This window comes from Beta vulgaris, chromosome 7, assembly GCF_026745355.1.
Source record: "Beta vulgaris subsp. vulgaris cultivar EL10 chromosome 7, EL10.2, whole genome shotgun sequence".
NCBI classification, from domain to species: Eukaryota; Viridiplantae; Streptophyta; class Magnoliopsida; order Caryophyllales; family Amaranthaceae; genus Beta; species Beta vulgaris.
This window is the reverse complement of record NC_079208.1, coordinates 8100021-8118227: the sequence shown is the minus strand read 5'-3', so window position 1 is coordinate 8118227 and position 18207 is coordinate 8100021. Positions and strand designations below refer to the sequence as shown.

At 34.4% G+C, this 18207-nt stretch overlaps 1 protein-coding gene across 3 annotated transcripts; it reads right to left on the bottom strand.

Annotated features, from left to right (window-relative positions):
* Positions 1-703: 703 nt before the first annotated feature.
* LOC104898585 (N-terminal acetyltransferase B complex catalytic subunit NAA20) lies at positions 704-6598 on the bottom strand. 3 transcript variants are annotated; one of them, XM_010685683.4, is made up of 7 exons: positions 6488-6598; positions 6080-6203; positions 5868-5958; positions 4386-4518; positions 3203-3272; positions 1120-1180; positions 704-952 (listed from the first exon to the last, which is right to left on the bottom strand). In XM_010685683.4, the coding sequence occupies exons 2-7, from the start codon at positions 6155-6157 to the stop codon at positions 861-863; spliced, it is 525 nt and encodes a 174-aa protein (XP_010683985.1). In that variant the 5' UTR covers positions 6158-6203; positions 6488-6598; the 3' UTR covers positions 704-860. The 3 variants fall into 3 exon arrangements, with proteins under 3 accessions (XP_010683985.1, XP_010683983.1, XP_019106329.1); XM_010685681.3 differs by having other exon boundaries at positions 6392-6544; XM_019250784.3 differs by lacking the exon at positions 6488-6598 and adding an exon at positions 6314-6444.
* Positions 6599-18207: the final 11609 nt, after the last annotated feature.

Genomic DNA, 18207 nt, shown 5'->3' with positions numbered 1-18207 from the left:
TTTTTTGAGAGGATGTAACATGCTCTAGTTTTTTTTTGAGAGGATGTAACATGCTGTAGTTAAGCATGGCAGTCTAATGTGCGAAAAGAAAAAGATCGAGGGTGAAGAATAGGAATTTTGACCCATATAAAAGAAAGCAAATTTTAACATGTGAAGCAGGTAATTGAAGTACTAGAAAAGCAGAACTATGGGTTCTTGTAATGAATGCTGTAACTCTTCTTATTGTTCCAGGAACTACTGACGAGGTCCACAACTCATTGCAACGTAAAACAATCTTCCAACAATTTACTTCCAAATGTGCAGCTAACTGCAACCTCATTCAGATAGCTCGCAATCTGGATATTATCACTTCTACAACACCTAATCTAACATCAGAACACCATACCCGACCACCATTGGGGTTGCAAAAATTCACCCTCGCGTAACAGGTAATGTGTAAACAACCTCAGCGCTGAAAACACTGTTATCCTATCACTTTACGTACAGATAATGCTTAAACAATCTAACTGATGGACACTAAACAAACTGGCATCAAACTCCTTCGTTACCCGTCCATGGGAGTGCTCAACATGGGTAATATACAAGGAGTGCCCTCTAGTAGAAAAGAGAAAAGTCTAGAGCCAATTGCTACCGCAAAAAATGAAGAAAATCGAGGCAATGCAAGTACTCATCAAATGAAACATTTAGTTGGCCAGAACAAAAGTTAGACTTGCAAAAGATTTCACGATTGAACTTTTAGTATAGTTTTCATGGAACTTAAATCCACAAGATTCATATACCACATTTACCATTCTTTATGATTGTTAAAAACTAAAGTTCCTGAAGCAAACAACAACATTACAACACTAAAAACAGAATCTCTAGTCATACTCCAGTTCATCAGGTGTTATTGGCCTCTTAAGAGGGATTACAGATTTCTTCTCAACATCTCTGGATAATGCTTTCCTCATATCTGAAAACAGATAAGCAATGAAGAAGTGTTAAAAAATATTGCTATAATCTAGCTCAACAGCACTGCTGCATAATGTCAATGCAATTGCTGTTAAAAGAATGTCTCCCCTGAATTAACTTTAAAATAAGGTTTGTGGATTTACAGCAAGTAAAACACAAAGGAATTACCTAATCCATCTTCTTCACCAGAATAGTACCGCAAAACTCGTCTGTATACTATATAACCAAGCTGAGACACAAAGACAGGAAGGATTAATTGGAGTACAATATTGCTGACAATAAATACAGTATGCAGCGACGCCTATCATTAAGCATACTTGTTTTGCTTGCTCATTAATAGTCGATATGCAACGGTCCTTGTCAACAGAAACAAAATAAAATAAAAGAGCAAAACCAGTACGCGAATGACATCATTTGGTTTATTGGCCAGAAAACGAATGGTTATGCTATTATGAGAGAGTTATCTTACTATCTTAGCCTCAGAATGTCTCCTAGTGAAATCAACAGATTTCCCTTCGATTTTCCATGCAGGGTTCAGGATTCCAGATGCACGGATTTTTCTGTTTCTTTTTCTTCTTATTTTTCAGTGGGAAAAGAAAGGTAAATCCTCCCTAGCACGAAAGAGGTGTCGAACACAAGTCCCACGGAATTAAAAGCGAGGAACACTCCACTGTGCTCTTTCCCAATCATCAGCTTAGCAGTGTGACTCTTGGCAACAAGGAGGCAGGGTGATCGTCCACAGGACTACTAGGGGAATAGTGAATAGAGCAAAGCTTTGCTATCCAACAACGAATGATTTAAGAAATTGTTGCCACTTTATTCTAAGGAAAGAAAAGGGGGTAAAGGGAGAATTTGAAGTGGATTGCTATTTATGAGAAGTGTGGTCTTATATGGGCCCTTTGTATTATATTAGATATTCATTCCTTAGGTCTATGTTGCAAAACTCCCTTCCCTCAGGCTTGATTTCAATCATTCATAACAAAAGATTTCTCTATCTAAATTTGGAAGAGAATGGACGTATTTATTGCAATTAAAATATATCCTTTCCCTTCTTTACCTCTTCCGTGGATTCTTCACTTATTCCTTAATGCAGTTGTTTCTGTTTATTTCTGGAGCATTCTTGCATAATTAAGATAAAGCAACTCATATATACACCAGAAAATCGGACATCCACAAAGGACAAAAGGGGAGATCCATCTTCTAAGAAATGTTCGCTCTACCAACCCTCAAGAAGCAGCCAACACAAACTTACGAACACTAGGCCTGTGAGTGACTACCTTACAAGGAGTCCAACCAACTCCTAGCTGAACAAGAGAGACAGGTCGGTTCTTTTTGTGATTGAGGACAAATTAAACAAATTTGAATCCTTGTAAATGCAACTGGCATGTTGAAAGGATTATAAACATTCTGGAAGTATACCTGGGATTGACTTGCTGTATTGGCTTCTCATTCTCTAACCTTAGCTTAAATTACCCTTAAAAGATGTTCTAATACTAAGGGTGACTAGTATCATACTTATAAAACTTTAACTTAGACCAACCAACAAACTAAAGAAAATTCTCAAATCTGTTTAACCATCACAAGATAAGCAAGTCGCTGCCAAAGGTTATAATTTGCAGTCTTACAAAAACCATTTGGGAGAATGCAACAGAGGCTGAGAGGGGAAAAAATACATTTCTGGAAACCATTGCCTAGTCATATTTCCAGAGATTGGCATTCAGGATTCCTCCGCGACTGATGATATCAATCAAAATAGAACAAATTCCATAATCAACTTATTCACACAAAGAGCAACAGATCAATATTATCTTGACTTCAATTAACAGTGTATGTGAAACCATAAAATTACTCATACATATGGCATGAACGATGGTTTGGAACGTTTGCGGAACTTTTGTTAACTGATTTACAGCATGATTGGGCACAAACTTTTTCAACAAATGTTCTTTTAGGATTCCTAGTCCTCCTTGGATGTTAACTCTTATATTATATCAATGAATCTTTGATATCCAAAGATTATCCAAGTCAGTCCCTTAATGAACAAGTAAACACCAAAAAAAATTCCCTGTATGCTTGAGTACCAGGTGGTCATAGAGACATCACATCAATACGGACCAGTATTACTAACTCTTGTACAACATATACAGATGAATCAAATTGTTTAATAGCTCCATATACAGCATTTCAATCCTAAAGCTAAGACAGATAAACCAAACAATAAGAGAATCAAGAAGAAGTCAAAGAGCTTTACCTTTTCATACATCTTTATCGCTGGTATATTTGAAGCCCGGACAAAAAGGTCAACAAAATAACCTTTATCACTGCACAGGAAAGCTGATCTTGTCAACAGGGAAAAACCTGAGAAAAGCTAACTAGTCCAAACATTTTTATACATGTGCTTAATAGAACAAAACCAATCCATTAACAACATGGCAACCAAACACACATATACACGCCTGCACGGTAACAACCCCCACTGCCAGTCTGCCACCCTATCTAAATGCAAACATAAAGACTACAATAGCACAACCAATCGCATACCAGTATCGTGGTCAAGCTTATTCTAAGAGTTGCTCACAATATTAAAAGCTCCTCAATACACTATGGTGTTGAAACATGAAGCGTGTTGAGCTCAAGTGAAAAGAAAAAAGGAACTAGCTCATAGCCACATTGCTTAAAGAAGCTAGCGCCCACAACATAAAGCTTGAGTTGGCTCCACTCATTGGGAGTTGAAGACATTCTTTTAGGGCTTGGGTTTTCCAATCAAAGATAGCAATCTAAGGTCAAGATTCATTTAATTATACTAGCCCACTCTGAATGTGTTATTGTTGCTGTTATTACAGAACACCCCTTTCGTTTAAAAGAATTAAAGTAAAGATATGTACCAAAAGACTGTCCAAATTCATCATACTTTAATACCGGGAAAATAAATTATATGCAAGGTTTTGAATGATAGACTCGTTTTACTCTTATGCAAAAGTAAGTATAACTCATGAATGTGATGGCTGAAAATACATATAGCCCATCCACTCAGTGTATTAATATATGTTTTGGTGTCTTTTATCTTGTTTAGAGTTACTTACGCCAAAGCCAAAAAGAACTTATAAACAGGGCATTGCCCAGAAAGAAAAGGTACTTTTTGTAGAAATCATTAAAGATGCTTAAATCATAGATATAAGTAATCATATACCTATCTAAATCTCCTAAATTTTCAATTTCTCCTACCAAGATATGGAAGATAAAAATAAGGTATAGTGGAAGACCCAGCTATAGTTAAGTCTTAAGTCAGTACTCATACTACATGCACCATGTAAAGAGTGAGTCAAACAAAGAACAATCCTGACCCTCAGGTAAGTAACACTTCCATGCAGTGATGCAAAGATTCTGTTCAAGAAGAAAATATTTAATCGGCTATCCAACAGCAAGATACTTACATCTTTTCAGTGATGTATTCCAGTATATTCATCAACTTTACAGCTAATTGTTGCCGACGATACTCTGGTGCAACAGTCACAGCTGTAACGTGACCATGCCAAGACTCACCCTGGCCTTCAACTTTTCCCATAACTACACCACATAGGCAAAACAAATAAAAGATTCTGGGATATTGTATTATTTACATGCAAACAATTAGCAAAATCGCCAACCTTTCCAGAAAAACATAGCAGTTCAAGGATTTAAAGATTGACATGCTGACATTTAGTAAAATCTTAGAATTAATAACTTCAGGAATATTATAACAATAGACTATTATGGCATCATAGAATTTCATTCAAAATTATGGCTGATGCAACTTTTTTTCTTGGATAAATTATTATCGAACAAAACCAAAAAAATCTAAAAGGCAAGACAACCAACAACATGAACAAATATATAACAAGAAAAGGAAAAATAACTATGTGCAACCAAAAGTAATCTGTCCCAGTGCTAGGCAGCCATCATGTGTCAACCCTCAAAGTATGTAGAAGCTCCAATATGACCAATATGCAAAAGATAAACGAGAAAACAACTTAACCTTATTAATTACCCCCTCCCTTGATTGTTCCAACGTACAGTTTAACATGATCGAACAAAAATATCCTTTCAAACCCATTTGTAATAGCTGTGTCTCTTCTGTCTTCTCTTCATTACTCATTAAGTGGGGTATGCATGGAAAGCCAAGTCAAGTCTATCACTATATAAGGAAATGTATTACGCTTTTCACATCCAAACAGTATTCTGACTATAGTTTCCAGATGAAGCAACTATAGCTTCCTTTCAATCAGGGACATGTTCATTTACTATGATTTTAGGTGTTTTAAGACTTCAATCCTGTTTGAAAATGGCTTTTGGTCTGCTTTTCTATTGGACTTTGGATATTAACTTACTAACGACGTCATATATCAACTAAATGCATTTGTCTGGCTTAATTTAGGTCTTGAGCCAAAATGAAAAATTGAGTCGAGCACTTTTCGGCTAGATTTTCAAGCCAAGATTGAAAAAGCTGGCACTAACCCATATTAAAAGTTGATTTACCAAAAATCTTTATAGACAGCTAATACTTCAAGTCAAGTAACAAGCCAACCAATTGCCATACAAGGCCTTTACGCATTACTTGGCCATAGTACGGTCGACTCTGAAATGCAAAGGTGCTACTTAAATTACTTCTCTATGGAGTTGGATGTATCCATGTATGGGTCTGTCTCCTCATTCCATTATTAACTAAAGAAAGTACATTGAAACAGGTACTCTAATATATGAAAACCAATTGCAACCAACCTAAATTTGCTTTCATTTCAATAACAAGCAAGTATGTTTTATTAACATAGCCAAAGATGTAACAAATGGTGCTTAAAGAACACAGTCTTTTTCCAGTATATAAACACCAAGAAGTCCAAATCAATGTAGAAATAAGAGCGAATTCGACAAAAACATACTGTAACCCATGATTCGACCGCCGGGGCCTTCAGCAACATGAAAATAATCCGGCCATCTTGCCAAGTAAGTCATGTAGAATGACATGTTGAACTGCTCAGAGTTTACAAAATTTGCCACATAAAACCAAAGAAATGTTGCATCAGACACAAAAGAAAAAATGGGCACGTCAAATAAACTCAAAAAGAATTTGCAGAGGTTAAAGTTCACTTACAGTTTCAGTAAGATGATCCAAGTTTATAGAAGCAAAACGAAGAAGATCATTGCAGCAGAATTTACGAATGGTAGTCATTGCGTCAGCTTGAATCGTCTAATTATGCTCAGAAATAGAGATTTTCCTGGGTAAGAATGAACAAGAAGACGTAAATTAGCATCAATTTGAGCTTACACCCAAAGATTTAGGGAAATTTTCATGTGTAACAGCCATAAATTTATATGAAGTTCATACATAAATTGAAATTGGAACCCTAATCTTTGAATGACAAAAGATAGAATAATGTGAAATAAATGGAGAATTGGGGATTACAGGAAGAAATCGCAGGGAATGAGTGATTGTAGTTCGTAGCGACCAAAAAACACAAACCACCCAACAAGATGAGAAACTAACTACTACAAATATTACCTCAAAGATGCGGTTCTATTAGTTATTGGTGTAGGAACTAAAACCGCTAAGAACATTAATTAAACTTATCTGATAATCTGACTCCAGCATCATTTTTCTACAAAGACCTTTGGTGAGAGGATCAACAATATTCCACTCTGATTTTACATCTCGAGTGACAACACATTATCTCTAACTAGTTTTCCACCCGTGCAAAAATGCACGGGAACTTTATTTTTTTGATTTAATTTTTTATATCAAATAAGAATGTGTATATATTATGTTATACATGGTAAAACACTGCAAGTTTGCATGTAGCATTTATTGAAGAGGAAACACGAAAAAACCCTTTTATCTCAACGAAGTGAATGAACATCACAAATGAATTATTAAATGACAATAATAATAAGAGTGTTTTAAAAACATTTTGAACCACGTCTTTGTACTATACATTTGTGGTAATATTTGAGTTTTCACGTTCTTTATCAGCTATTAATGTTTTTCAAACCCTTTTTGCTAATAACTCTTGATATGACAATATATATTTAAAATTATATAATACGTCCCTTGAAATCATGGTGTATCTATATTTATATAAATATGTAATGAAATAGTATAAACATAAAAGTAGAGCAGGCAACCAGCAAGTTGGGCTGGCAATCAGTTCAAGTTTGGTTGGATTTGCTTTCGGGTTTACTACACATTTGATAAACAGGTTGAAATACTCAACTATGACCCGACCTATTTGATAAGCGAATTACCCGTTGAACCCATTTAATCATAATTAGTATTATACAAAATATTAATTATTTTCTTAAAAGTATATATGAGAGAGTTCACTGTTGAAAGTATCCATGTTTAATATTTCTTATAATAATTGTGACCAATTTTAGCAATATTTACTTTTTTAACCAAATTTTAGATTTATCAATATATTTTTCGAGAATTTTCTACATATATGTAAGTTAATAAAGTCAAAGCATGTCAATTTCGAGTCGAAAATGTCAACCTCAACCTACCTGTTTAATCAATGGGTTATAAAATCGGTCAAAGTTCCAATCCTAACCTGCTTATTTTGGGTTAGGTTCGGGTCGTATTTCGTATTGAGTTAGCTTTTGCAAACCCTACATAAAGTAATGACATTATAATTTACACTGTATAGTAAATGTAAATTAATAAAGAAATTAAAGAGAAAATACATTTTTCAATTTAGTTTATTAAAAAAATAACATGTAACTCATGTTATCAAATAGACAATAAATTTCATGTATATTGTAATATATATTGTAATGTATAAATTTTTCTTCTAATATATACCTAAGAAATGAATATAGAAATATCAGTTATTAATTTTCATCAAACCCTTTTTGCTAATAACTCTTGATATGACAATATATATTTAAAATTATATAATACGTCCCTTGAAATCATGGATATATATATATTTATATAAATATGTAATGAAATAGTATAAACATAAAAGTAGAGTAGGCAACCAAGTTGGGCTGGCAATCAGTTCAGGTTTGGTTGGATTTGCATTCGGGTTTACTAAACATTTAATAACCAGGTTGAAATACTCAACCCTGACCCGACCTATTTGATAAACGAATTACCCGTTTAACCCATTTAATCATAATTATTATTATACAAAAATTTCATGTATATTGTAATATATAAATGAAATATATATTGTAATGTATAAATTTTTTTTTCTAATATATACCTAAGAAATGAATATAGAAATATCCTACACGATATTATATCTTGTAATGAGAATCGTATAAATTAAAATGGGTTTAACCTTAAACAAAATAACTAAATGGGCTTGTTATCTAAAATGATATAATATTGTATTAAGATTTAAGAATAGTCTAAAATTGGCTTACAACCCGTGCGATGCACTATACTGAAATATAAATTATCTATAATAATAATATATATATATATATATATATATATATTATTATTATTATTTATTTATTATTATTATTATATTATTATTATTATTATTATCCATATAAATGATTAAGGGCCTGTTCTCTCGGCATAAAACAGTGAACTGAACTGAATTGAACTGAACTGAATTGAACTAAACTGAACTGATCTGAACTGAACTGAACTGAATTGAACTGAACAGAACTGAAATGAATAGTGATATGTGAGAGTAAAAGTATTGTCAAGAGCTGAACTGAATTGAACTGAACTGAAAATAAGCTGGGGAGAACAGGCCCTAAATGGTACTAAGTTAATAGCACATACATTGCTTAGGTTAATTTAATTAACTTTGAGTAACATTTAGTGGTCAAACTTGTTCAAACTCGCTTTAAGCTCACATAAATTTTCTTACAATGAATCTAATTGTTTATATCAATATTGTTACATATTAAAAAAATATCTATTCCCCCTAGATAGCATGGTTTTCATTTGCGGGTCAGCAAAATATGTGCTGATAATTAATATTAATAACATATAGTATCTAAGAAAAAATATGAAAACCCAAAATATTTCAATTTAGAAATTGAATATTTTGTGATATTTACATTAAAATCATGAAGTGATCATACACAACTAAATATTGAAATAATTTAAGAAAGATATAAATGAGAAATAAAAGATTAGATGGCTTTTAAAATTTGTTACTATTGACTTGCGAAATAATTTACATCTTGACTATTTGAGAAATAATTTATATTAAGATTATCTGGACGTGCATAATGCACATGGATTTTTTTTAGTTCTCAAATATTTTTTTAAATTCCAAAATTATTGGAATGACTACATTTAAAATTGAAAGATTATAAATTGTAAATTTATATTTCATGATATAATCTTTTCATTAGGGCTATCAAAATTAAAGCTGATCCAATATGATAACCCGTCTCGAATCTAACTTGAAAATTTCGGATTTGGGTTAAAATTTTCGACCTGAAAAAAAAGATGGGTCAGCCCAACCCGACCAGAAAAAATAATGGGTTAGGTTCAGGTTGAATTTTTGAACCTCAAAACAATCAGAATAATCTGACTTTGAAGTGGGGTCAAATTCAAGGCAGGCCAACCTATATTTATCTAACTTGTATTAGACCAAACTCGTTTCTTGAATATTCTAAATTTGATTAAGTTGGCATTTGAATTCAAGACTCACTCAATATGTTGAATTATTGCAATGATTAAATTTAAAATCAGGTCATTTTGGGTTGGTTTCGGCTCAACCTGAAATCGAAAAGATCGGGTTGAAATTCTAATTTTCGACCTGAAATCAGAATCAAGTCAAGTTTGGATTAGGGGTAAGTGACCCGAAATAGAAATCAGGTGAACTTGAAATTAATTCAACTCGAACTTATTGCTACCCTACATTATTAATATATAGACAAACGACACGTAAAGATAATTATTGTATACTACAATAATATCTAATAATAATGTACTCTACTGGAGTAATAATTAAGCAATATAAAAAGTTGTGAAAATTATCAATCCTGCAACTCCAAAATAAATTGTCTACATTATAAATCAAATCTACGACTATGGGTAAGTTAAATAAATGGTAATGTAAAATGGTAAGTTATATCAATATTAACATTGTTTATTATTAGTTAGCAACTTTGCAGGAATTATACACGAACTAATATGATTGTAAAGTACTTCCATTTGCTGAGTGAAACTTACCAAATTTATAAGATTGTAATTGATCCATTTTACACGTGGCACTAAAAAAATGAAAATAAGTATAGTGATGACATGTGGCGAAATGAGTAATATCTTGACACATAGGCAAATTTTTCTAGCTTTATATATATATATAGATTAGATTTCTAACTATGACATGCCTTAAGCGAATATGCCTTCTTTTTCCATTATAGGCTTGATTATTCACTACCCCAATTGCTGCTTGCAAGTCACACCGCATAGAAATTGATGGAGCTGGCTTCCCCTACAATGGAATATCAGCAAGCAAACTCCTTATCCATTCAGCTTCTTGACCTGTCAATTCTAAAGCAATAAACTCATATTCCATTGTAGATTTGGCAATACATGTTTGTTTTGATGATTTTCATGATATAACTCCTCCAGCAAGAGTGAAAACATAACCGCTAGTAGATTGAATCTCATCATTATCCGACACCCAATTAGCATCACAAAATCCTTCAAGGACACAAGATGTCCTTTGATAATGTAGACCCCAATTGGTAATACCTTTTAGATACTTCAACAATCTAATCAAGGCAACCCAGTGCTCCCGATTAGGATTGTGAGTATACCTGCTCAATCTACTAACCGCATAAGCTATATCAAGTCTAGTATAATTCATCAAGAACATTACACTACCAATTATTTTTGCATATTGTTCTTATGATATACTATCACCTTTATTCTTTTTCAAATGAATACTAGAATCATATGGGGTTTTCACAGGGACACAATCAAATTGGTCAAACTTTTTAAATTTTCTCAATATAATGAGATTGATTTAAAGATATCCCATATGAAGTTCTAGTAATCTTTATTCCAAGAATAACATCGGCCTCTCCTAAATCCTTCATCTCAAAGCAAGAATTTAGGAAACTCTTAGTTGCATTTACTACGTCTATATTGGTCCCAAAGATCAACATATCATCCACATATAGACATATGAAAACACAACCAAGTTCATCAAATTGGAATAAACACAAGCATCAGAATCGTTTACCGAAAAACCATTTGACGTAATGGTTTGATGAAATTTATCATACCATTGTTTTGGTGCTTGTTTTAAACCATACAAAGATTTAATAAATTTGCATACCTTGTCCTCTTGACCAGGAACCTCACATCCTTCAGGTTGCTTCATATATATCTCCTCATTTAACTCACCATTCAAAAATGCAGTTTTCACATCCATTTGATGCACAATTAAATCATGAATAGATGCAAGTGCAATTAAAGCTCTAATGGTGGCTACCTTGGTCACATGAGAATGGGTATCAAAGAAATCTAACCCTTGTTTTTGGCGATGCCTTCCAACTACAAGTCTAGCCTTATACTTGTCTAAAGACCCACCAGGCTTGCATTTCTTTGTAAAGATCCACCTACTGCTTAAGGCCTTACAACCTCTAGGAAGGTCTGACAAAATCCAAGTGTTATTACTCATAATAGACTCTATTTCATTGTTAATAGCCTCTAACCAAAAACTTGAGTCTACCGATCTCATGGCCTCAGCATAGGTTCTCGGGTTCTCTTCTAACACAAAAGCATTAATATCTTGCTCATCTAAGCACTCTTTCTCAGCTAGAAAGGTAGTAATGAAATCAAGTCCGAAACTAGACTCAGTTCTAGCTCTCTTACTCCTTCTAGGTTCTAAGGTCTCACTAGATGATGCAATGTCACGATGCAAGCTAGAAGAAGATGCAGCAGGCAAGCATGATTGTAAACTAACTTTCATAGGAAAAATGCTCAAAAAATTCAACATCTCTTGACTCTCTAATAGGACCAAAACCAGATGCATCCTTAAGAATGAGTCTATATGCAGCACTGTTAGACGCATAACCAATAAAAATACCATCTACAGTCTTAGGTCCAATTTTACTCCTTTGAAAGTCAGGAAGTCCTATATTCCCAAACACCCCCACACTTTGAGGTATCCCAAATTCGGCTTGAAGCCTTTCCACAATTCATAGGGAGTCTTATCTAACTTCTTATGGGGAACTCGATTAAGGACATAACAAGCAGAAAGGATAGCCTCACCCCACATATTAGTAGGCATACCTGAACTAATAAGCATAGCATTCATCATATCTTTAAGAATTCTATTTTTCCGCTCAGCTATTCCATTCTGTTCTGGGGTATAAGGAGCTGTAACCTCATGAATAATCCCATTAGACTCACAAAATTTCTTAAGGGAAATACCATCATATTCTCCACCCCTATCTGATCTCACCCTTTTAATCTTAAGGTCCAATTGGTTCTCTACTTCGGCTTTATAGATAAAAATTTCTCTTCTGCCTCATCCTTAGAACTCAATAAATAAACCTTAGTATAACGAGAAAAGTCATCAACAAAAGTAATATAATATTTCTTTCCTCCCCTACTCATGGAATTCTTAAAGTCACCTAAGTCACTATGGACTAACTCTAATAAAGTAGAGGAACGGGACACATTTTTGTTGAATGCTTTCTTAGGGTGCTTAGCTTCTACACACACTTCACATTTATCAAAAGAAGTATTGCTAAAGTCGGGAATAAGACTAAGTTGTTTTAGCCTTTTAATAGAGGCAACATTCACATGACCTAGTCTAGAATGTCATAAAGAAACAGACTCAGTAATATAAACAGAAGCAGTAGAGTTTTTATTATCAATAATCACATCCAACACAAAAAGTCTAGCATTACAAAAGCCTTTACCCAAAAATACCATTTCTGGTTAATACAAGTTTATCAGATTCAAAAGATAACTTAATCCCAGCTTTGTTTAAAAGTGAACCAGAAATGAGATTTCTGCGGATATCAGGAGCATGCAGAACATTCTGCAAAGCAATGGTTTTCCCGGATGTTAATTTCAGGAAAACCTTTCCTTTGCCTAAAACACTCACAGTGCTTGAGTTTCCCATGAAGATGCACTCTGATTCTGGAACTTTCTGGTAGTCCTGGAACATTTCCTTGTTGGCACAGATATGACGGGTTGCACCAGTATCCACGATCCATTCTGAAACATTGCTTACCAGATTTACCTCGGACACCACAGCAGCAATGACATTCATCTTCAGCAAGGTTGCTTGAGGTTTGTTGTCTTTGGCTTTGACTGGAGCTTCCTTCCTTTGACGGCACTCCTTGGCAGCATGCCCATACTTACCACACACAAAGCAGTTTCCCTTAAATTTACCTTTTCCCTTGAAGTTGTTGTTATTCTGCCTGGTACCATGAAACTGATTTTGACCTTTGCCTTTTGGTCCTTTACCTGCAGCAGTCTTACTTTCCACAAGATTAGCAGAACAAGAAGAATGATCAACATATTTTCCTTTCATTTGGATACGGTTCTGCTCCTTAATTTTAATATGGGACACTAACTCTTGAAGGGTAAAATCTTTGTGCCTATGTTTTAAGGAATGAACAAAATTCTCCCAAGAAGAAGACAATTTTTCTAGTAGGCAATTGGCTTGGAAAAGATCAGGAATAGCCATACCCTCGGCAACAATATCAGCACATAAATGTTCATACTCATGAACTTAATCAAGCACATGTTTATCATCATTCATTGAAAACTTCAACCAACGACTACAAGCATATTTCTTAGTCCCAAAATCATCAGTCCCATACTTAGCATTCAAACCATCCCAAATCTCTTTAGCATTTTTAGACTTACTATAAATCAGATAAAGGGAAGCAGTCATATAATGCAGTAACATCCCACGACAGGTCTTATTATCTTTCACAAAATCCCTAACAGAATTTTCAGGAGCAACATCAACAGCCAAACAATAATCAACACCAATCTGACCCAAGAAAAATTCCATTTTATCAGATCACATCCTATAATTCTTCCCATCAAACGGTTCTAATTTAGACATATCGGGGACAAAGGGACTGGTTATAGGGACAGCATTAAGGACACGCACATCTTCATCAGGACTTTCACCAGCCATAGTTCCGAAAAACAGAAATAAAAAATTCGCAAATTCAACTTTAGAATGTAGGAACTAAAACCGCTAAGAACATTAATTAAACTTATCTGATAACCGTGGCGTGAAGAAATCACTGCCATAAAGTTGAATTTGCCCCGCTACAACACACGACCTCATAGCAATCAACCTCCAGGGATACACGGTTTCTGTATTTCCAGTGTTGATGGAAAAACAGATTGAGAACGATCTTTAATATTGCCCAGAATTACAGGATAGAAAGAAAGCAGAGAAGAAGAAGTGTTTAATCAGAACAGTAACCTCGGTATTTATAGAAGAATAAAACCGGAAGGTGGCTTAAAACGTGGTTACCAACGGACACTTAGTGGGAGAGAAAGTGGCAACAGTAATGGGGCACGAAATGAGGAATAACGACACATTAAGGGAGAAAGCCCCAAGCCCCAAGCCCCAAGCCCCAAGCCCCAAGCCCCATGGCCCGGACCGGGCGGGCGCGCGCGTGTGGTAACTCCACTCACCACAAGCCCACTAAAAGTCCTTGTGCTACACAACTCAATGGGTATAGAAAGAGTAATGATTATAAACCCCTTACACTCCCTATTATTCTATCAATGTGGGACTCTTCACATTCTCTTTTGAAGCAACTCTTGAGTTTCCTTTAAAACACTTTTAATAAACTCCAACAATTGGAGATTTGGAGATTTGGAGATTTTGGAGCTGTCCTAACTCCTAAGAGCATCTATAATGGGGTGGATTGGTCTTACTTGGTCTTTGAGTTTTTTTTTCTCTCTCCTTTCCTCCTTCTTACACCTCACATCCCACTAAAACTCCCACCAACTCATCTTTTTTTTTCTCACAATGGTTTGGTTGGTCTTACTTGGTTTTTCTATTTCTCTCTCCTACTTTTACCAAACCCCAATAATTTTTATATAAAATAGATGATTTAAAATAATTAATGCTAATTAAATTACGTTAATTAAATTATTTGGGGGATTTTGTGGGTGGTTCGAATTATTTTGGGAGTAATTAGGATTATTTGAATCCATAATATTGGCATAGTATAAATAATATTAGGTAGGAGAGAGTAACTAGAAAAAAAATAAGTTGGGAAAAAGTGTAGTAAAATATATGAAATTTGGGCTCAATTTATAGATAAAAATATTTTGTAGATGTTATTATAAAAAAAATAAAAAATTATAACTAGTTTTTTTTTAAATAACGTTATAAATTTTTTAACGTTGTATTTATGTTGAAGAAATTACAGCAAAGAAGGAGAACTTTGAGCCACGTGGCAGCATGAGATTCGCTGCTCAGTGGGCTCTGACGCGCGTCAGACCCACTGACAGCAATCTATAGTTTTGGGCCCAACATCTTCTTTCAGTTTAGCGTTTTGATAGCTCCTTTTGTTTCTCTTTCTCCCTTTTTCTTCAATGCGGTGCATTTCAGTCGGGCCCAACATTTTTTTCTTGCCAGCTTCTTTGCCACACAGCTGGTTTTCATTCGGCTTGTGCACTCCATCCAAGGAGCATATGGTCTGGAAATCCAGACCAACCAACCCAAAGGGCCAAGTTCCCCAATGGTTAAACCAATTAAAACTAGTTTTACTATTTGCTAGACCAATTAAAACTAGACCATTGTAGATGCTCTAAGTGGTTTTTTTTTTCGGTAATAAAAACTAAATAGTAACATACTCCCTCCTTTCTTTATTAATTACAACATTTGAGTTTTCATATTTGTTATTACACAATTTTAATCATTACTTCCTCCGTCTGATAATATAAGTTTTTGATTCAGTTTTTACGTTGTTATTAAGGTAAATAGAATCTTGTTAATTGAAAATAAGTAGATTCATTTGTATTTGGGAACCATTACTTTGGTTTTTTTTTAAAAAAAATAATGATAAACTAGTTGTGCATTTAATGAACTTTGTCACTTAGTGTGAAGATGTTAAGCGGTTTTTTCCTTTCATAATAAAGCACGGTACACTTAAGCAAACATTAATTCGATTTGAAAAATTCTGCCCAATGATAGCTCTTTATTAGGGGGACTTCCCCCAATCAAATTTCTTAATTCATGAGCATACGGATTATGCTTACTTTGGCAAAACATCAAAACTTCAAATTTTCCCTCCAACAAAAGGGATTGTTAACCTCCAAAACTCTATAAATACAGAGGGGAATGGTTTTCCTCTTCATCCAAAAAAAAAACAGAGCACATACATATCAAAAACAAACTCCAAAAAAAAATTGTTGCATCATCGCCTGATCTCCATGTCTTCAAAGTGGAATCCTAATGATGCTTGATCTCCAAGTGATGGTGAGGATAGTGAAATGGAACAAAACAGGAGACATGGAACCTCAATTTGTTGAAATTGATCTCAACTTACCACCACCAATTTCAGTACAACAGCAAGAAGATGGACAGGAGCAACCATATCATAAGAAACAAGAACATGCTCAGCAGTGATAACAAGTTCAAAGTCTTGCTATTCATTCTCAATAGAGCAAGAGAAGGCAAACTCAAGTATGGCAGCATGACAGAGGCCTCAAATCAATTCAATGTAGCCAAAAAAACTGTAAGTCGCATCCGACACACAACTAAAAATCTGAATGAATCCACGCTAAGAGCAAGTGTAGAGGGGAGAATACACTTATGTGGTAGGAAAAGAATACAAGTACAGACAAATGAAATCACAAAACTCACCATGGGGCAAAGATCTTGCATTTGAGATCTAGCCACATTAATTAGGGTGTCAAAAAGCATAGTTCATAGGATGGAGCAAAGGGGATTGATTAGGCCACATACAAACCCACTTCACCCAGGGTTGAAAGAAGCAAACAAGAAGACAAAATTCCAATGGATTCTGAATTTGTTAATGGGATCAAACCCTCTTACAAAGAGGAAATACTATCCAATGTATGACTTCTTACATTCGGATGAAAAGTGGTTTTACTTAACCAACAAATTACAACGGGTTTATTTAGCAATAGGATGAACAAGGGCAATATAGGGCAGCTAGTAGCAACAAGTATATATTAAAGGTCATGCTCACAACAGTTGTGGGGAGACCTAGGTATAATGATGAAGGTGTTGGCACCTTTGATGAACAAATAGGCATTTTTCCCTTAATATATCAAAAACTAGCCAAAAGGGCATCAAAAAACAGAGCTAGGGGAACAATGGTGACTAAGGTAGTTGAATCGGTGAACAAGAGGGTCACTAGGGTCATGCTCATTGAGAAAATAATTCCAGCCATCAAAGCACATTGGCCACAAGATAATAGGGGGCCTAAAATAAATAATTTTCATCCAACAAGATAATGCAAAAGCACACATAATTCAAGATGATCCTCAATGGCAACAACTTTATGAACAAGATGGGTTCACCTTTAATATAATCCAACAACCACCCAACAGTCCAGATTTAAGAAAAATGCCAAAAACAATTGATAACATGGTGGTTGTTGTTAATGAGGCATTAAATGAGCTACACCACAAGACATTAACCAATGTATGGTATTCTCTTCAACATATAATGAATGAAATTTTAAAGTTTATCCTTCATTGATTACAATAACCACACCCACATGATGTTGAATGTGTACTATCCAAATGCCTCAATCAGTCATTTACATGATTGGTGTGTGGCTTAAGGATGTACACAAACAACAGTTTCAAGTGGGTACAATTAACAGTCCCCAAGAAACAAACACACAAAATCATCATCACCTAAATCATCCTAACCATATCACAAGAAACAGACACACAGACATGCTAAAATCATATAGCCTCAATCACAATTGAAGAACACATAAACATATATAAATTGAATCATCATCACCTAAATCATCATCACTAAAATCAACATCATCTAAATCATAATCACTAAAATCAACATCACCTAAATCATCCTAACCGTATCATAAGGAACAGATACACAAACATGCTAAAATCATCATCGCCTAAATCATCATCACTAAAATCATCATAAATTAAATTATCATCACTTAAATCATCATTAAAATCGTACCATCGTCACTTAAACCCTAACAAACAAAATCATCAGTACAACCATCAGATCAAAACAATAACAGCATCAAAAGTATGACTCTGCATCACTTATATCATCAACA